The 21,182-nt window shown below is 42.3% G+C and overlaps 1 protein-coding gene across 6 annotated transcripts in view; it reads left to right on the top strand.

The window, feature by feature from the left end:
* LOC143283955 (protein CLEC16A-like) overlaps positions 1 to 20,970 on the top strand; it is a 69,595-nt gene extending 48,625 nt beyond the window's left edge. For 5 of the 6 annotated variants that reach the window (XM_076590461.1, XM_076590444.1, XM_076590452.1 and 2 more), the window contains 5 exons: positions 924 to 966; positions 5,899 to 6,010; positions 7,295 to 7,553; positions 8,955 to 9,972; positions 14,979 to 20,970. In XM_076590461.1, coding sequence (XP_076446576.1) covers positions 924 to 966; positions 5,899 to 6,010; positions 7,295 to 7,553; positions 8,955 to 9,972; positions 14,979 to 15,342 — 1,796 coding nt within the window. In that variant the 3' untranslated portion in view covers positions 15,343 to 20,970. Of the gene's footprint in view, positions 1 to 923; positions 967 to 5,898; positions 6,011 to 7,294; positions 7,554 to 8,954; positions 9,973 to 11,836; positions 11,872 to 14,978 lie in introns of all 6 variants that reach the window. The other variant, XM_076590470.1, reaches the window with a different exon arrangement.
* Positions 20,971 to 21,182: the final 212 nt, after the last annotated feature.

Here is a 21,182-nt window from a genome sequence, read left to right as displayed (position 1 = left end):
CTCTCTCTCTCTCTCACACACACACACACACACACACACACACACACACACACACACACGCACAGAGAGAGAGGGAGGGAGAGAGAGAGAGAGTCTCTGATTTTGTTTTCTTTTGTGTTGTTTCATTTGTTTTGCTCCTCAACTCTCTAAGTTTGTTTGAATCACATGTCCCCCTATCGCTACCTGTCTCGCTTGTTCCCTTTTCTCCTTTTATCTTTTCTATGTGTGTATGGGTGGGTGTGTGGGTGTAGTTGCACATGTGTTTATATATGTGTATGTGCATGCATGCATGTGCATGTATACATACGAATGTGCATGCCTACTTGGCATACTGATGTATCTGTGGAGAAATTGTACCCTTGCTGGTTTGTGTGTGTGTGTGTGCACATGTGGGGTTTTTTTTGGGTGTTTTTTTACATGTGTGTTGTATATATATGCATGTGTAGCAGTTTTCAGTTACATGTCTGCAAGCTTGTGTGTGTGTGTGTGTCTGTATTTGTGTTTACTTGTATGCATTCTGTGTTTTTGTTTTCTCTCTTTTTGTCTGCAGTGTGCATGCATGTCTTTTTTTTTCCTCCATTTTTTCAGCAAACCCTAATATCGTTGTAGTTAAGCTTTTGTCAAATCAGAGACATGAATAGAGGGACCACATATGTATTATGTCAGTGGACAATGACACAGTGTTTTGGACCTAAAGAGTTTGTGAAAATCACACATTTTGTTGATGCTTCAGTCCAAGAGGCACTGAAGCAAAATGACCACGCAATGTAACGAACACAACTTGGGCGACAACAGCGCAGACATGATGGTATCGAAGGCGTAACATGCTGCTTGCAGTGCACAGCAGTTTACATTGTAGGCGTTTATTTGACAAAAATGCATCAGCCGTGCATTCTAAAGTTTGTTGTGTGTGTTTGTTGCAGACAACAGTGATCTGATTGCTTGCACAGTGGTCACCCGGGAAAGGTAAGGGTATGTGTGTGTGTGTGTATGTGTGCGAAGGTGTGTAGTCTCTTCCCACCCTGTGACCTCATTTCGCCCAGCTGGGGCTGTATGCAAGTGCTGTGCCCTGGTTTCTGTATTTCCTAGAAGAACTTCTTGTCTGATTTTCCTAGAGAAGCGGTGGGTGGAGGGGAGATGGAAGGGGCAGGCGCCGCTCTCTGTTCCGCTAATTATTTCAGAACTCTGACCTTGTTGTTGTTGTAGTGGGGGTGGGGGGGGAGGGGTGGTTGGTGTCAGCTGCTGTTAAGTAATGGTGGTCAGTATTGAGATGGGATAAAATACTCCATTCGGGTTCATTTTTCGTTTTTAAAGTTGCCGCAAATCTGCACAGCATGCGTACATGTGCGTATTTTTGTACATGTCCATTCGTGTATGCATGTGTTTGTGTGTGCATATGTGTGTGTGTGTGAGCATTTGTGCATGCATGTGTGTGTGTGTGTGTGTAAAACCCACATGTGGATGCTTGGGACATCTTTCAGTTATGATCAGTATCATTATCAGTAGCTCAAGGAGGCATCACTGCGTTTGGTCAGTTCCATATAAGCTACACCACATCTGCCAAATAGATGCCTGACCAGCAGCATAACCCAATGCACTTAAGAAAAGAAAAAAAAAAATATTAGTAAAATAAAATAAAATAACAAAAATAAAAAATAAATGAATGAATAAATAAAATAAATAAATGAAAATAATAGATAAATACATAAAATACTACTACTAATAATATTTATAAGGCACAAAATCTTGATGAAGTCAACTCTAAGTGCACAAAAAAAGAAAAAAGAAAAAAAAGAGACAACAATGATGATAAATAAGCAAGTAAATGTAAAACATACAGACAAACATTCACACATATACATACACACACACACATGCATAACAGATATGCAACAAACATGCAGTTTCACAGATATGAAAGCACAATCAAATACACATAAATGTACATGAGCCCCAACACACACACACACACTCATTACCCTGCCCCCCCCCCGGCCCCCCCCCTCCCCTAGCCCCCTCCACACACTCATTTATAGGCTACGTATCGCAGCTTCCACGGAACACGCACACGCACACTATGTTTACGAAACTTTTAGTAGGAAGAAGATGAAGTAGAAGAAGGAGGAGGAGGAAAAGGGAGAGGAGAAAGAAGGAGAAGTTGTAATGGTGGTAGTAGTAGTATATTGTGCTGAATCTTCTCTAGAAAGAAATGGAAGCATGTTCACACCCACCTTTCACATACACACATAACAGTGAAACAAAGGGATGAAAGACAAAGGTAAATTAGATACTTTAGTCAGATATTCAGAATACCTTGAGTACCAAAGTCATCATTTCAGAATGGTAGCAAGTCATGTTTGACATGAAAGTGTTTCAAAAGGAATTTGATACAAACAGTTCTGTAAAATATCTTATTTTTAAAATGGATACTTAAGTTTTAAAAACATTACAAAATAACAGAACACCATATTCTTGGATCATTTCAGGATAATCTTGATGTTAGATTTTATAACAGATTTTATTCTGACATGAATTAAGGATACCATGAAAATTATTGTATTCATAAAAAGGCAGGGGAGGCTGAATTATTGCACAAACAAATGGGGTCCACAAGGGCTGCATTAAACTGGATACACTGAACAGGATACCAAAGTATGTAAAGCATTTAAAAACTGGATAGCAGTATTTCAAAGTTAAGTGAATTCCATATATTGCAGAATATTTCAGGTGATTAAAATGGTCTCAGAATTTAGTATAAAAAATTGTTTTTGTATTGGATATCAAAGCAAAATAAATGCAGTCCCTTGAGGGAAAAGTTCGAATAAAGAATGGTTACTGACAACCTGGCCTTATAGTTCAGTCTTATCTCAGCGAGGTGACAGCCCTTCACTGAGAACCTGGCCTTATAGTTCAGTCTTATCTCAGCGAGGTGACAGCCCTTCACTGAGAACCTGGCCTTATAGTTCAGTCTTATCTCAGTGAGGTGACAGCCCTTCACTGAGAACCTGGCCTTATAGTTCAGTCTCATCCCAGCAAGGTGACTGCCCTTCACTGACAACCTGGCCTCATAGTTAAGTCTCATCAGCAAGGTGACAGCCCTTGACTGACAACCTGGCCTTACAGTTCAGTCTCATCTCAGCAAGGTGACAGCCCTTGACTGACAACCTGGCCTTACAGTTCAGTCTCATCTCAGCAAGGTGACAGCCCTTGACTGACAACCTGGCCTCATAGTTCAGTCTTATCAGCAAGGTGACAGCCCTTGACTGACAACCTGGCCTCATAGTTCAGTCTTATCAGCAAGGTGACAGCCCTTGACTGACAACCTGGCCTCATAGTTCAGTCTTATCAGCAAGGTGACAGCCCTTCACTGACAACCTGGCCTCATAGTTCAGTCTCATCTCAGCAAGGTGACAGCCCTTCACTGACAACCTGGCCTTATAGTTCAGTCTTATCAGCAAGGTGACAGCCCTTCACTGACAACCTGGCCTTATAGTTCAGTCTTATCAGCAAGGTGACAGCCCTTGACTGACAACCTGGCCTTATAGTTCAGTCTTATCAGCAAGGTGACAGCCCTTCACTGACAACCTGGCCTTATAGTTCAGTCTTATCAGCAAAGTGACAGCCGTTCACTGACAACCTGGCCTCATAGTTCAGTCTCATCTCAGTGAGGTGACAGCCCTTGACTGACAACCTGGCCTCATAGTTCAGTCTCATCTCAGTGAGGTGACAGCCCTTGACTGACAACCTGGCCTCATAGTTCAGTCTCATCTCAGCAAGGTGACAGCCCTTGACTGACAACCTGGCCTTATAGTTCAGTCTTATCAGCAAGGTGACAGCCCTTGACTGACAACCTGGCCTTATAGTTCAGTCTTATCAGCAAGGTGACAGCCCTTGACTGACAACCTGGCCTCATAGTTCAGTCTTATCAGCAAGGTGTCAGCCCTTGACTGACAACCTGGCCTTATAGTTCAGTCTTATCAGCAAGGTGACAGCCCTTCACTGACAACCTGGCCTTATAGTTCAGTCTTATCAGCAAGGTGACAGCCCTTGACTGACAACCTGGCCTCATAGTTCAGTCTTATCAACAAGGTGACAGCCCTTGACTGACAACCTGGCCTTATAGTTCAGTCTTATCTCAGCAAGGTGACAGCCCTTCACTGACAACCTGGCCTTATAGTTCAGTCTTATCAGCAAGGTGACAGCCCTTCACTGACAACCTGGCCTCATAGTTCAGTCTTGTCAGCAAAGTGACAGCCCTTGACTGACAACCTGGCCTTATAGTTCAGTCTTATCTCAGCAAGGTGACAGCCCTTGACTGACAACCTGGCCTTATAGTTCAGTCTTATCAGCAAGGTGACAGCCCTTCTCTGACAACCTGGCCTTATAGTTCAGTCTTATCGCTGATAACCTGGCCTTATAGTTCAGTCTTATCAGCAAGGTGACAGCCCTTGACTGACAACCTGGCCTTATAGTTCAGTCTTATCGCTGATAACCTGGCCTTATAGTTCAGTCTTATCAGCAAGGTGACAGCCCTTGACTGACAACCTGGCTTTATAGTTCAGTCTTATCACTGATAACCTGGCCTTATAGTTCAATCTTATCAGCAAGGTGACAGCCCTTCACTGACAAGCATTCACAACAGCAACAGTCAAGGGGTTAAAACATTTTGAAGGATATTCCAAACGGCATGAAACATTGAACACTGTCATTGACAGTCTAGATGAGATGGGTTTGTTTTTTTGTTTATTTGTTATTTTTTGTTGTTTTTTGTGTCTAGCCACTTGGGCCAGTCCCACTATTTGCAACAAAACTGTAATATTTGTGTGTCTGTGTGTGTGTGTGTCTTTCTGTCTGTGTTTGTGCTGAAATTAATTCAGCCCGATGATGTGCTGATACACTTGATAGTTGATGGCTGCAGTTGAATGTTATTTAGATCCGGGATCTATAGCTGAAGTACAACAGATTCATCTCTATTACCATTTCTTAGGTTTATAGAAAATACTATTTCTTTTGTGTTGTTTATGCGCCATTAAAAAAATGTTGATATTGATCCCTGCAGAACAATGAAACACTGGTGATTCGTGTGCTGCTAATGGGATTTGAAAACTTTTTGGGTTTTTTTGTTGTTTTGTTTTGTTTTGTTTTGGTCAGCTTCAGAGAGGGCTTTGCCCCCAGACCCTCCAGTGAGGTTTCACCTCTCCATCACCTCAGGGGTTTTTGCAGTTGTCCCCCCACCCCCCACCCCCCACCCCTTTTTCACCCAACCACAGTACGCTTTTTTTTCTTTTCTTTTTTTAATGTTATTTTTATGTTTGTTTGTTTTTGGGTTTTTTTTTTTTGTTTTTGTTTTTTTTAAATTCTTTTTATGTGTGTTAAGTTTTTGATATTTTCAAAGTGATGGTAGTATCCTTGACAGCCCCAAGTCTATTGACCCCCTAGTTAACTGGTGAAGGTGTCTTGGTCAGGCAGCACGAGTTTCAGTTTCTCAAGGATGCGTCACTTCGTTCGGACAAATCCATAAATGCTACACCACATCTGCTAGGCTGATGCCTGACAGCAGCATGACCCAGCACGCTTGTCAGGCCTTGAGTGCACGTTTGTATATTTGTCTACCTATCAGAGTGGATTTCTTTTTGTATAATTTCACCAGATGACAACACTTTTGTTGCCATGGGTTCTTTTTCAGTACGCCAAGTGCACATGGGACCTCGGTTTATTGTCTCATCCGAAAGACTAGATGCTCAGTTTGATTTTCCAGTCAAACTTGGCAGAAAGGGCAAGAGGGGGATTCGAACCAACACCCTCACGGTCTCTCGGCATTGGCAGCTGAGGGTCCTAACCATTCTCTCACCTTCCTCACTCCTCACCTCTTTCCACAAGCTCTGGTTTCTTTTCCAGCCGGCGTCAGGAGAGGCGCTTCCTGGTCATTGACCCAGTACAGCTCATCCTGGTGGAGCCAGATGCCAAGCGACTGGGCTGGGGCGTCGTCCGCTTCGTCGGTTTTCTGCAGGTCTGTCGTGGTGCATGGCTGACAAGCCAGGCTGAGAACGAGTGAAGGAATGAACAAACAAAAATGTTTTTATTGAACTTTGGCTGTGGACCACAGTACAAGCCAGAAATAGAATGAACGGTTGAATAAATGAAAATATTTCATTGAACTCTGCCCATCAACCACAATACAAGCCAGAAAAAAGAACTAACGATTGAATGAGTGAAAATGTTTTATTGAACTTTGGCCATCAACCACAGTACAAGCCAGAGAGAGAGAGAACAAACAAACAAATGAACATAAATGGTTTGTTGAACATTTGCCTTGGACCATGTAAAAGAACTCACAGCAACAAATGGGTTGTCGCTGGCAAAATTCTGTAGAAAAATCCACTGAGATAAGAAAACAAAATACACTTCAGGCAGAAAAAAAAGGGGGAAAAATTGGTGGCACTGACCGTAATAAGAAATCTGGTGTGACAATGAGTAATACAACACAACACTATTCAAAACCAGGGGACTGGGAGTGGGGCGTGGGAGAGGGGTGTTTTATAACCTGTATAATGTCACTTAATATTATTCTGAACAAGGACAGACCTTCTTTTACTTTACTTGAATATTAAATGAATCTAAGCAGATGGCTTATCCATTTGGTAACATGTGAAATAAATTTTTACTCTTGACAATTGCTATTAAGCCAGAGGGAGAAAGGTAGAGAGATATGGATATGAATAATGTATTTATTTACAGGCCAGTGTCCCTTTTTGAATGGATGCAAGTACATGATCATTTAAAACGACAAAAAAACAACAACAATAATACATTGGTCATGTCATTGATGAACAAACTTAGTTCGGTGTTTTAAGACATTAAAGTTGATCATAGTCTGAATACTGTAAACAAATAGATTGACAAATACCATGAATAACACTGATTTTAAATGACTGGGAAGTTATCAGTTTACACTTGGCATTTACATCATGCAGGATAGAACTGTGTAGGATGACATATACTTCCTTTCTTCTCAGTGCAAAGCTTCCAAAGTAGATCAACTGAATCGTGCTTTTTATAATGGTAATGGTTTTCCACAGTTTCAGTTATACCCAGTTTGAAGCTTGCTATTGAGTGACAATCTGTGTTTAAAAACAACTGAACATTATTGTTGATAAGTAACTGACTGATGAATTGACAGTTAACTGTCCAGTCATTGGTAAGGAAGTGGAGGCGTCGGGGGAAACAACTGAACATTACTGTTGATAAGCAACTGACTGATGAATGGACAGTTAACTGACCAATCGGTGGGCAGGATGTGGAGGTGTCGGGGGACAAGGACGACAGTCGCCTGCTTCACGTTGTCGTCCACAAGCCGTCCTCCTCCGTTCATGGCCGCTCCCAACCCATACTGTCGGCTCGCTTCGTCTTCGATGACCACATCCGCTGCATGGCTGCCAAACAGCGCCTCATGAAGGGGCGGCAGCGAGCACGGCAGCAGAAGATGCAGACAATCGAGAGGCTGCTGGACATCGTTCCAGTGGAGGGGAACCACCCTCGCGGTTCCATCCCTGGTAGGACTGCTGGTTCTGTTGTGTCTTTGAATGATATAAGCATTTTGAAGAAGACAAGGATTTGCGGTCTTTGGGGCAGTGCTTGCTGGCTTGCAATCACACATATTTTATTCATTGTTATGCATGCATGTATGCTTGTATGAGTGCGTGTGCACACACATGGACGTGCACATACACACACACGGATGTGCACACACACACACACACACACACAAACACACCTACACATAAACGCACACATGTGTGTGCACACCCACACACATGGACATTCATCCCTGGTGGGATGTGCCCAGTGCAGCATTCACACATGCATGTTTGTTGGCACATACATGTTCATTTGCTCCTGGTGTTGGCAGAACAACTGCTGTAGGAAAATACAGCATCTGGCTTTTGCCATGTGGAGTAGGTGGCTGAAAGTCCTCAGACTTTGGTTGAAAAGATGAGCAAGTTATTGGTTGAAAAGATCTACAAGTTATTGGTTGAAAAAGATGAGTGAGTTATTTCCCTCGGTACTTATTTACCTTACAAATGACAACATTATAATTTTTGATTCATAAAAATGACGGGCGCAATAGCCGAGTGGTTAAAGCGTTGGACTGTCAATCTGAGGGTCCCGGGTTCGAATCACGGTGACGGCGCCTGGTGGGTAAAGGGTGGAGATTTTTACGATCTCCCAGGTCAACATATGTGCAGACCTGCTAGTGCCTGAACCCCCTTCGTGTGTATATGCAAGCAGAAGATCAAATACGCACGTTAAAGATCCTGTAATCCAAGTCAGCGTTCGGTGGGTTATGGAAACAAGAACATACCCAGCATACACCCCCCCGAAAACGGAGTATGGCTGCCTACATGGCGGGGTTAAAAACGGTCATACACGTAAAAGCCCACTCGTGTGCATACGAGTGAACGCAGAAGAAGAAGTTTCATAAAAATGGTCTTTTAGATTGTCCACATGATGGCAGTGACAGACAATAAGTTGAATAAAAAAAATTATGTATTTGTAGCTAGTTATGTGCTGTGGACAAAGAGCCAGTTGATGACAGATTGCCAGATCATATACTGGGATAACAAATAACAAAACAAGGGGGGTGGGGGGAAGAAGAAATGCTAGAACTGATGCACCATACACCAGCACATGTGACCGTCTTGTCAAATGATACATAGACTGGCAGACTTTCAGACAATGTAACAACTCACTGCTTTTAAAAATGACAGTGGTATTCCGAAAACCTGTGCAAGGAATGTTCCAAATACTTGTTGACTGATAGGCATTCAGACAATGTGACAGATCATTACAGCACATGAAAACGACAGTGGTATTCTGAAGACCTGTGTAAAGAGCATACGGAAGACCTGTGTATGTTTACGTTCTCACTCAATGGTCTCTGTGGTCTCCAACAGGTCGCAGTCACCCTGTTCGTGCTGCCTCTGCCTCCAGCTCTGCCACCTCCTCCCCAGTCACTGCTCAGCCCCAGGGTCAAGGTCAAGGCCGTGGGGCTAGGCGGGTGACTGCTGAGCAGAAGCGCCACCTGCAGGCCAAGGCAGCCCAGCGCAGCAAGAGCCGGCAGAGCCAGAGCGGGGGATCAGGGGGACCGTCGAGCACCAGCCCAGCACGGGAAGGGGTGGAGGTGGGGGAGGAGGCCACCTCAGCCATGGCGGTGCAGTCCCTCAGCCAGAATGCCAACAACAGTAGCGGCAGTGCTGCCAGTCGAGCCCCGGGGGGCGTGTCTCGCATGCCCAAGGCAGGGTCCGCAGGGAGCAAGTTGGGGGGCCAGGGGCATGAGGGGCGGCTGGACATCCCTCTGGAAGACCTTTCCACGCGGGGCAAGCAGCTGCGCAGCATGTCGTTCGAGCGCGCAAGGCTGTCACGGATGACCAGGGAGGTGGTGGGAGGGGTGGGGGGAGGGGGTCACCATGGGAACCATGGGCACCAGGGGGCAGCGCACCACCACCCGCTGCTGGCCCGCTCCCACTCCCTTTCCCCTCATCGCACCCGCCACGAGACCAGTGCCCTCCTGTCCCGCAAGGACCCCCGCCGTCAGTCCGCCCCCATCCCCATCCCCTCCTCCCCCCGGTCACGCAAGGTGGCGCCACCCCCAGAACCAGAGACTCCCCCTGTCTCCATCCCGGCCATTCGGCGCCCCTACCACCACAGCCGCGCCACTCCACTGACAGTGATGGCCCAGACCATGCGCAGCGAGTCCTCGTCAGATGACAGCCCTGATGGGGGTAGGGTGAGGAGCTTCTCCAACCCCATCCCCAAGTCCCTGGTTCCCTCCCCTGCCCCTGCTGCGTCCCTGGTGGATGGCTGTGTCGGGCAGCAGACGCCCATCGCTGCCGCCATGCTGGTGCCCCCAGAGAGAACCACCATTGTCCGTCGGAGCCAGGAGGAGGAGGATGAAGATGATGACAGCAGCAGGTGAGGGCCAGTGTGATGACTGCTGCCTGTGTGGTCCCTTGTTCATGTACAGGTGTTACGGCAGAGTATGGCTCAACGCTCAACTCGTAGCTCATGTCAGAGATTTTCGTAAGCTTACAGTTGGGCCAACAGCAAAGTTAGATCTGTATGATCAGTGGTTTTTTCCACTGCGTTGGAAATTCATTTACATTGATTACATGAAGGACTATTAGTCTCAAACTGGGAGGCAATATTGCATCAGCTTTTAATAGTTTTAGTGCTTGGGGTCTAGTTGGCCTTTGGTGACCATACCAGTGCTAACTGTCCTAAAGCCCACTTGGTTGAGTGGGGATGCAACTTGGGCAAGACACTCTCCACTTTTATCAAATTCCAGGCCAGATAGTCGGGACAGCTGTTGCCTCCTCTGCTGTTCTGAATGCTTTTGGGTGGTGGTATTATGTAGGAAAGAGGTTGCGCTGTTCGTGAAATATCTTTTGGGATGCCAGGACTGTCACTGTTGTACCTTTTCATTTTTTTTTTGTCTTCCCCTGAGTTGTTTTGCACTGTCTCTGAAACATCTGTTAGACGCCAGGGCTGTGTCCTCCTGACTTGTCTTTTTTTTTCTTTCTTTTTTTTTTTTTTTAAATGACACTTTCTTTGCAAAGAAGCTTGACTGGCCTGTTTTTGTGTGCATGTACATACAAGTATATGTGACTTGGTTCACATGTGTACATTCGTTCACTTGTGTTTGTGTGATGTGTGTGTGTGTGTGTATTGTGCAGTTTGTAAGTGTGTGCATTCAATTGTGCATGTGTGACCTTTTGTTTACATGTAAGCATGTGCATTTGTTAATGTGAGTGTGCATTAATATATCATATGTGTATGTCTGTGCGTGTACACACTTATTTTCCACATGTACGTGCATTATTTACATGTGTGCGTTCATGTGTATACTTAAGTACATGTGTGTGCTTTCATTCACATGTGTGTGAGTATGCGCACATTTTTTACACATGTGTATGCAATGTTTTATATGTGTATGTGGATTTTTGATCCTTTTGGCTGACAAGTTTTCAGTTGTGGTAAACTCACAGCCTTTGTCTTTCTGTTTTCTCATTTGGTGTGCTGTGGAATATTGCAATCTTTGTGAAGGGTCTGAGTATTGTGCACTTTGTTGCTTTGATTGATTCCAGTTCAGCCCTTGTGGTTCAATGGACACTCTCCAGTAGATAAAGAACTGTCTCCTTCCAGAGGGTTTCTTCATTTGAAATTATGCCTTTGAGGCTGCTAAGGGTAGTGAGTGTCACCACAGTACAAGTGTCATTGTTTGCGTTTTGCCAGCCTGCATGCACATTTGTTTTCCTTTCCAATGAATTGTTACCCACAGGTTTGTCAAGGACAGATTGTTGCCGTGGGTTCTCTAACTTGCACTCAATGCATGATGTATATAAACTTCAGTTGTTGTTTTTTTACCCCAAAGCCAACAATGACATCCTCATGACATTTGAGGTTTAAAGGAAGGGAGGTGGGGTGGAATCCTGGTACCTGAGTTCTGGCGTGGTTTACAGTGTGTCAGTCTTGGACATTGCAAAACACGGCTTCACCAGGCAGATGATGGAAAGTCTTCCAATGGGACAGAAGAAGGAGAAATGTTTAGACAATGAAGCTGCAGTAAAATGTGCCCAGCTTTTCCTGAAAGTGTCAAAGATTGTTGATGCCCTGTCGATGTCATTATCATTATCAAAAGGATTCTGATGTAAAATAAGATAATAAGAATCTAATATTGTAATAATAGAAAGGAAAACAAAACAAAACAAAACAAACAAAAACAAAACTCAGAAAAGCATTTGTGCTCCAATGTGAAGAGGTTTAGTTTTCATTTCAGGTTTATAATAACCATTTAGCTTTGGGGGTGAACAGGTCAGTATGTCTTGCTTTCAGTTTTGCCAGCAGAATTTCCTAAACTGCACGCTTGCACAAACAATATACAAATATTATGATATGATACTGTGTATCTTCAGCCTCGCTACCTTCCTCTTTCCCTACTCCATAGTTGACCATCTCTTGGGTATTTCCTGCTTTGCTTGCTGCACTCGTGTGAAAACCCACATGAAAAATATAATGTCATCAAGCACACATTTTCATATTGTCAGCAAACGGTAAGTATCCATTTTCCCAGGCAGTCGTGATGTTTGATCCCTTACTGAGTATGCTGTGATTTCAACTTACCATGCTTCTTGTTAACATTGCCTGGTAACTGGACTAATCTTGTTTTGGAAGAATAAGATTTTAACCTTCTTCCAAGTCCTGCTGAAGATAATCTGCCAGGGAATGAAATGTTCTTTTCGCCTTCTTTGTATTTGATGACTTCATGCTTTCTCTCTTTTTTTCTGTCTGTCTGTCTTTTGGGGGGTGGCATTTTTTCTCCCTTTTTTTTCTTTCTTTTATCTAATGCCTTCTGTTGTAGATTATGTTTTTATATGGTTTGGGGGGTTGGGGTTGCTTCTGTATGATCTGAATCAAACCAAAAAAAAACAACAAAAAAACTAACCAGTTAACATGTTATGCAGGAACTATTAAAAAATATAAAGAAAGAAAAGAAAAGAGAAAATATTACTGTGGACATTGTGCTTTTCTAGTTAACCGTAATTACCTCAGTTATGCAACATTTCTAAAGACCTGCCCCTTTCACTTTTGCACATGTTTTAACCCTACCTGAGGGGCGGGTATTTACCAGATACTGGGCACTTATGATGGAGTTTACAGTGTATCAGATTCTTTCACACACAGCAGTTACCTTCTTCAATTGCTTTAATTTTAATAATACAACTAATTTCTGATTTGTTTTATCTTTTTTTAAATGGGTTTTCTTTTATCTTTTTTCTATTTCTTTTATCTGTTTTTAAAAAATATTTTATATAAATCTGTTTTGAGTGGGGGTTTTTTGGTGTGTTTTTTATTCAAGTGACCCAAAGGTAATGGGGATTTTTTATTTGGATAGGATGGTTTTGTAACTTGTCAGTGTCAATCTGAATTGTGTGTACCCTTTTTCTTTTTCTCTCTCACATTCAAAGACTGCCTGTCTGTCTCTCTGTTTCTTCCTCTCTGTCTCTCTCTTCCTTTCTCTCTGTCTCTGTCTCTGTCTCTGTTTGTGTCTGTCTTCACTGCTTCTGTCAGTCTCTCACACTGAGTAGATGCTGATAGTATGCTGGCATATTTGTTGTTCTGATTGTTTTATAAAAGAGAGAAACATACATTTCAGCACAAAAATTATCCACCTGACAAAAGGTTTTATATTAAAAGAAAATTACTTGTTTCATTTGTAGGTGGTTATTGTTGGTTGTTGTTTTTTTGTTTGTTTGTTGTTGTTTTGTTTGTGGTTGTTGTTTTTTTTTGGGGGGGGGTGCTTCCGGGGGGGAGGGGGGGTCTCTTTGATGTTTATATTGATTTTGGAAAGAGGGTTGGGTTGGTGGTGGTGGTGGTAATATCTGTCACAAGCTGTCGATGTCATGCATGGGCAGACAGCACAGGTGACATCTGATGATTCATGTGTGTAAATAATTCTAGGGCTTAGTGTTGTGCAGCATAAGTGTACTGAATCAATGAAATATATTGGAAAATGAATTGTGAAGTGGCACAGAATATTAAAAACAGAGAGAGAGAAAGTAGTTAATCTCTTGCTTCTTTTACCTTTACCTTTTGATATTTTTCTCCTTTTTTTTTTTTTTTTTTTTTTTAATCGTTTTGTTCTTCATTTCCTTTCAATTTGTTTCTTTCTTCTTTCTTTTCATTAAACAGTTGTTTTTATATTATTATGTTTTTGTTTATAATATATTTTCTTTGTTTATTTTTCAACTGAAGGAAACAGGAAATTTTCATTTTTATAGGGTGGGTAGGTTTTTTATGTGGTTGATTCTTTTTATAAACAGTCACACATTTGTGTTTAGGATTGATTAATTGGGCTTTATTATTGTGGTTTCTGTTTTTAAGGATCAGCCACAAATTAGGTTTATTTTGTGTTTTAATCTTGTCACGTGTGATGTTGTTTGTGGCAAGTCTGTGTCATGTCTGTGTTGTGTCATATCCATGACATATCTGTCATACTCATGACTCTATCATGTCATATCTATGACATACATCACATCCATATCATGTTATGTTTGTGTCATGTCTGTGTTGTGTGTCATATCCCATTTCTGTGTAATGTCGTGTCCTTGTCATATCAATAATTTAATTTTGCCTGTATCAAGAGTCATAATCATGTCATGTCTGTGTCGTCTCTGTCGTGTGTCATACCCATGTGATCCATGCCATGTGATATCTGTTTCATGTCGTGTCTGTGTCATGTGCTGTCATGTATCGTCTCCATATCTGTGTGATAGAGGAAGGTGGCAGAGAGGTTAAGACGTTCATCAGCCAGTACAGAGTGTGTGAGGGTCTGTGTTGAAATCCCACTCTTGCCCTTTCTCCCAAGTTTGACTTGAAAATTAAACTGAGCGTCTTGTCATTAAAATTAGACAATAAACCAAGGTTCCATGTACAGGACGCTCGAAAAAGAACGCATGGCAACACAAGTGTTGTTCTCTGGCAAAATTCTGTAAAGGCATCCATTCTGATAGGTACACACACACACACACACACACACACACACACACACACACACACACACACACACACACACACATATATATATATATATATATATATATATATATATATATATATGCATGCACTCAAGGTCTGACAAAGCATGTTGGGTTATGCTGCTGGTGAGGCATCTGTGTAGCAGATGTGGTGTAGCATCTTTGGCTTTGTCCAAACTCAGGTGACTCCTTCTTGAGAAACAAAACTGAAACTGTGTGCAGTGATAGATATTTCCATACCTGTTTCATGTTATCTCTGCGTCACCTCTTGAGTCATAAAAAAAAAGACTCATATGCATGTTTCCGTTTACATGTTCATGCCATGCCATCATACCTGTTTCATGCCCATGAGTGAGTCACATGTTCATCACATCATTGTCCCAGGTCCACGCTCCGGGGACAGCTGCTGAGCGGTGGTGGTGGTGGTGGTGGTGGTGGGGACAGGGGAGACAACTTGAAGTCAACAACGACGACCGACTCGGCGCTCTCCTCGGACGACACGGGCCCCTGCAGCAGTTCGGACGTGACGCCCTCCAGCGAAACGAGCCTGTCAGACATGAGCCCTGCCCCCGAGCCCGCCTCCCGCCAGGCCCCTCCCATGACCCAAGAGAACCGCTCGGCCACCAGGCAGCTGACGGCGCTGGCGCAGCTGGTGCAGGAGCACTATGCCTATGCCTCCACCAACGCCGCCACCAGTAACACCACCACCTTGGACCCTGACGGCGTCCACGCAGAGTCTAGTCAGTAGTGGCTGTTGGGGAGGGGTGTTGAGGTGCGTTTTAGTGCAGTGCAGGGGGATTGGGTGGAGTGGGATGGGTTTGTGGTAAGGGGTCTAGGTTTGTTTTGTTTTTTTCTGGTATAGGAGCCTTTTTGTTTTCATCCACCCCCACCTCCTGCTACCCCGACTCATTTTTGGTTTTTACCCCTAAAATCTGGCTAATTTTTATCAATGCACTGGTGGTCTATGTAGACCAGAATGACACCCCAGTGGATTTTGGGGGTGGAGGGAATTCAGGAGGTGTGGGGGAGGGAGTATACTTCACTAAGTCAGAACTGTCCACCCCCAGTTGGTTATTACCCCCACCTCCCACCTCCCACTTGTAATGGGGGTCATTCTGGGCCATTTTGAAATGACCCATTGTGATAAATCCGAAATTTGGTCCAGTTAGAATGGAGATGTGGGATGGGTGTGGTGGAGGCGGGGGGGTCAATCTTACTTAGCCACAAATACCGCGGGGGGTCATTCAAGGCCAGCACAGAATGACATGGGAGTAAAACCCAGCAGGGACATTAGTCTGAGGCTGTTACCTTGGGGTTTTTTTTGGGAAAGTCACTGGTGTTTGATAAAAGGACTTTGGCTCAGGATGTGGGAATGTGTTTGTTCTTTTGTATTGATATTGTCTCTGTGTGTGTGTTATGTGGTTGTCAATGTATATTTATATGTGTATAATATATATAATATATATATATATATATAAAACATACTGTGATGTTTTGAGAACTTGGCCACCACAAGTGGGGGAAGGGAGGGTTGGGGGTGGGATGGGAGTGTGGATGGAGGGGGTGGAGTTTTCAGAGCAGAAGGAAGGAGGGTGAGGTTCTCTTGTGCTGATGTTCCTTAAAAAGTGTATTCCCAACACAGCGAGAGCTGTGTTGGGGAGAGTAAAGAACCTGGCCATTGCAATAGTAATTCAGAACAAAGACTTGCATTGCAACACTCACTCACACACACACACACACACACACACACACACACACACAAACTTATACACAATGTATGTGCCACTCCTATATTGGCCTATCCAGCCGCTCCTGACACTGTATCAGAATCACCACCCAGTGTGCAGCTCAGTCTCACAAAACTGATGGATCCCTGGAGAGAAAGAGAGAGAGAGATTAAAAAAACAAAACAAAACCCCTGAAACTATTGTGCAAAGCTCATTTGCGATAATTCTCACCATCTTTATAAAATTCTGTTCCCATGTCATTTCAAACAGCCAGCTTAAAGTTACGAAGTTGAAAATGGGAAAATGATTGTTTTTTTTGGGGGGATGAGGGGGTGGGGGGGAGTGGGTATCAAAGGCAGCACTGAAGGATGTGATGGTATCCTTTCAGTCAGTCCAGACCTCACAACACAGCAAAGACCTTATTCAAGATGGGGAGGGAGAGGGAAAAAAAACACCGTTGATGCTGTGAATTGATATTAACCCCTTGACGGCTGGTCCTTGATGAAACAAGATCAGTGTGAGATCAGTGTGGTATCTTGTGTGAAGTGAGGTCAGCATGCTATCAGATTGAACTGCATTTCCTGCTTTTCTATGTACTTTCATCGATGGTAGTATTGATTGATTCCGCTGACCCAAAGGTAAAGTGATCACAAGAGGAAGGATTGATTCTGCTGACCCAAAGGTAACATGATCACAAGAGGAAGGATTGATTCAGCTGACCCAAAGGTAACGTGATCACAAGAGGAAGGATTGATTCAGCTGACCCAAAGGTAACGTGGTCACAAGAAGAAGGATTGATTCAGCTGACCCAAAAGTAACGTGATCACAAGAGGAAGGATTGATTCAGCTGACCCACTGGTAACGTGATCACAAGAGGAAGAAGTCCAGATAAAGAGCAATGACTGGCATTTGATTTAACTGCATTCCCTGCTTTTTGTCGCTTCTCATTGATGGTTATTGATTGATTCTGCTGACCCAAAGGTATCATGATCACATGAGGAAGACGTCCCAAGTAAAAGAAAGGTGACTGATATCCTGACCTGTGATCTCAGCGCTGTCTCACTGCTTCTCTGATGAGCCGCCTACTTGTCAGTAGCTTCATTAATCTGATTGAAACTTGTGTGTGCATCCAAAGGCTCATCACTGACACATAAAGTCTCTCACCCCAACACAAGTCAAGTCCCACACACACATGAACAAAGGCAGAACTAAAAAAACTCAAAAAGTAAAACAAATTCAAGCTGAATTTTAAAAAGAAAAGGAAAATAAAGGAAAGAAAATGAAAATGATTTTGAAACGACTTGAAAAGTTGAAAGTTGGTGAGAATTGCTGCAGCATCTCTGGGTTTTTTTTTGTTTTTGTTTTTTTGTTGTTGTTTTTTTTGGGGGGTGGGGGGGGGGGTGTTGTTTTTTTGTGGGGGTGGCGGATGCAGACAGGAAGAAGGGGTAGGGGATATGTCAGTGTCAAAAAGATGACCCTGATTTATTTCTACATCAGTTGCTCATCTGAACAATAGAGTTAACTATGTGACCAGTCGGCCATGCTGATGTTTGTTTTTGATATATGGTTCTATAAAAAAAAAAATTTATAAAAAAAAATTTAATGTGGAGTTCAATGACTGAGAATTGCAAAGTGGGTCCACGATAGGCAATGAAATTATTATTTTCATGAAATGAAATGAATATTGAAAAAAAAAAAGTTTTCAGTGATGTCGTTGCCCCGCTGATTTCATGTCAGTTATATCTGATATCATCATTTATTTTTCATTTCATTTCATTTTATTTTATTTTCTGTTTTCTCTGTTTGCTTCATATCTCTGGTTTGTTTCTCTTTATCATCATGTATGTATATTTTTGTCAGTGTTGACCTGTCATAATAATTATATTCATTTTTAGTTTCCAGCTTGTACACACGCACTCAGGTTTTTGATAAAGAAAAGGCATGGAAACGTACCATCCTGAGACGAAAAAGACATGTGATGATGATGATGATGATGGCATTGCTGCTTTGAGCATGGATGTGCGTGTGTGTGTGTGTGTGTAGCCCCGGAACTACTTACCTTGGTGATTCGATATGAATGATATGGCATGAATCTGAAGTTGAAGAGCTACTTCCTGCATACTTTTTAAGTGGTGTTTATTGGTTTCATTTGAACCAGAGTAATGGAGTCTCCAGGGGAGGAAGTGCAGATAAGAATGGTGACTGACATCATGACCCGTAACCTCAGTCTTATCTCAGGTAACAGCCATCCACTGTCAGGTAGAATTGTCAGCTGCAGTGAAGGTGTTGAACAAGTCTGAGGCTTGAGAAGAAAAGGAAAAAAAAAAAAAAAAAAAAAAAAAGTTCTTCATTGAACCTTTTCTTCTTTGTTTTTCGATAGGTAGGACAGGTGGGGAGTCCTTTTATGGTGGTGGAGGTGGTGGTGAAAGGTTTGCATTGTGCATGACTATTTTTTAGAATGGTGGATCAAAAAGCACAGGGAGTGTGTGTATGAATGTTCTTTAAAACAAATTAAAAAAAAGGGTGGGCTGGGATCTCTGAATCTGGAAAAGGAAAATTAAAACAATAGGTGATATCCCTATTATTTTCTTAAATTTTGGGAATGGAATTTTAACTGACTTCCTTCATGTTTTGTTGTTGTTTTCTTTTTCTTAAAAAATATTTCTTTTTCATTTTTAGTATTGACTATCATTTTTATTTGTCTGGTTTTATGATATGATGTGTTTGCTGCTCGTTTGTGACATCCACTTATATATTGAGCATTAGTTCAATTCTGTCAGGCTAAATATAATTTGTTTGTATATATATACATATATATATATATATATAATGTATATATATGGTGCCATTTTTGATGATTTTTGTGTTCACATTTACACTGTTCGCATAAATAACAGTTCAAGTCAGTTAGGTGGAGAATGAAGAGGGGAAGTTTGTGAGATCTGTGAAGAGATTTACCAGGAAAGAAAATAGGAACTGAATTTGTTGATGTGTGAAGAGATTTGATTTAGTGCAGGAAAAAAAAGGGCTGAATTCATTTGTGTCAGTTTCAGATGGGATGTCACATCTTGTAGTCATATCCTTTTGTCACACACCCTTTTAAACTCTTATTACTGTTAGACTTTGGTTTCACATTTATTACTTTGTTCCATCATAATTGTTTTTCTTCCTTTTTTTTATGAATCAATAGCAGTGGATTTTTCCCCCATTTTTTTCTCTTTTTTTTTTAGGTATTTTTGTGCATTTCCCCCCCTTTCTGTCAAGTGTTTTTTGTTTTCCTAATAGCTTTGCATAGGTTATAGGGTGAAAAATGGTAATAACACTCAAAGACAAAACATTTAGGCGATATCCTGTGTGTATACAATTCCTTGATTGTTGTGTGTGTGACAGAATCTGTGTGTGGGTATGTGTGTCTGAATCTGTGTGTGGGCATGTTTGTGTTTATCTGTGATGTATCATTGTATGTGAGTGTGTATGCATATGTATGTGTCTCCGTGCGTGTGTGTGTGTGAGTGTGTGTGTGTGTGTGTGCTTTAGTTTAACGTCTTTTCACAGTAAGTGATATAAAGTGTGTGTGTGCCTCTATATGTTCCTCTGTGTGTATGTGTGTGTTGTGTGTGTGTGTGTGTGTGTGTAGTTAGTGGCTGTATGTGAGAGTGTTGTAGTAGGCTACCACACCACAGCATGGTTTGGTGTCATTATTGTATTCTCCCTTTCTTTAGGACTTGTATATGCTATACTCAAGTGTACAACATATTTTTGTTTCATAAATGCACACCCTTGTGTTAGTGTTTAAACCTTCTCAGTGTATATATCAGCAGATAGGTTACCACAGCATATTACTATAAAGATAATAACAATTAACATTTTTCTGGTCATAAGATACATTCCAGTCTTTGGTGTCAGATAAAATAGGAGCAGCTCACTCATATTTGGTTTTGGTGTGATGTGTGAATGTGTGCATGTGTGTGTGTGCGTGAAATGTGTATAGTGTAGAGTAGTACTGTAGTTCTGTTCAGTCACAAAAGATTTCCATGTGTGAAACTTCTTTGAGGCAAGTGCATTACTATAATCTGGATCCACCCTTTCTGTGTTTTTTATTTGTCTATTTTGTTTGCATGTGTGTGCTTTACCTGGTGTCAGAGTGAGTATTCCTACAGAGTTTTAGCTGGGACAACTCTCTTGTTGTCTTGGACTCTTTTACGTGTGCTGTGCGCATGCAGGCCTCGGTTTGTCATCTTGTTCAAAAGACTAGCACACAGACCACAAGAAAAGTTTTGTGGAAGGGGAAGGAAATGTAAGTGTCCTTGCGGGAATCGAACCTTGGATACGTTTGCTTTTTGGTTGTATATGATGTCAGCTGGGCTGCTGCTTCCTGAGGTGTGTGTGACTGCGTGGTGTGTGTGTTTTTTTGTTTGGGTTTTTTTTGTGTGTGTGTGTGTGTACATAATTATGTTTGTCTCATTTTTCTTGGATTTGGTCATTTGGTGCTTCAGTTTTTTTTGTGTTCTTTTCTGTGTGTTTGTCTTTTATTCAAGTTTTGGTTTTGTGAAATTCGTTTTATGCATGCGTGCATGGTATGTGAGTATGTTCTACTCTGTGTACATTGTATCCATACAAAATAATAAAGGACATTGGATTCAGCACAACCTACGGTGTTTGTGTATGAGTGTGTGTTCGTGGATAGCCTTTGATGGATACCTGTCAGCCAGAGTTATTTTCTGCGTGCATTTGCAGTAGCTGTGGTTTATTTCTCTGTGTGGATGTCCTAGCATTTCACAAGGGCGAGGTTTCAGCATGCAGTGCGGGAAAAGAGGAAATCTGCCGCTTTTCTGTTTTTTTCTTCTAAGGCGGACTTCGT

Source organism: Babylonia areolata, chromosome 1, assembly GCF_041734735.1.
Source record: "Babylonia areolata isolate BAREFJ2019XMU chromosome 1, ASM4173473v1, whole genome shotgun sequence".
Lineage (NCBI taxonomy): Eukaryota > Metazoa > Mollusca > Gastropoda > Neogastropoda > Buccinidae > Babylonia > Babylonia areolata.
This window is presented reverse-complemented; position numbering and strand designations above follow the sequence as displayed.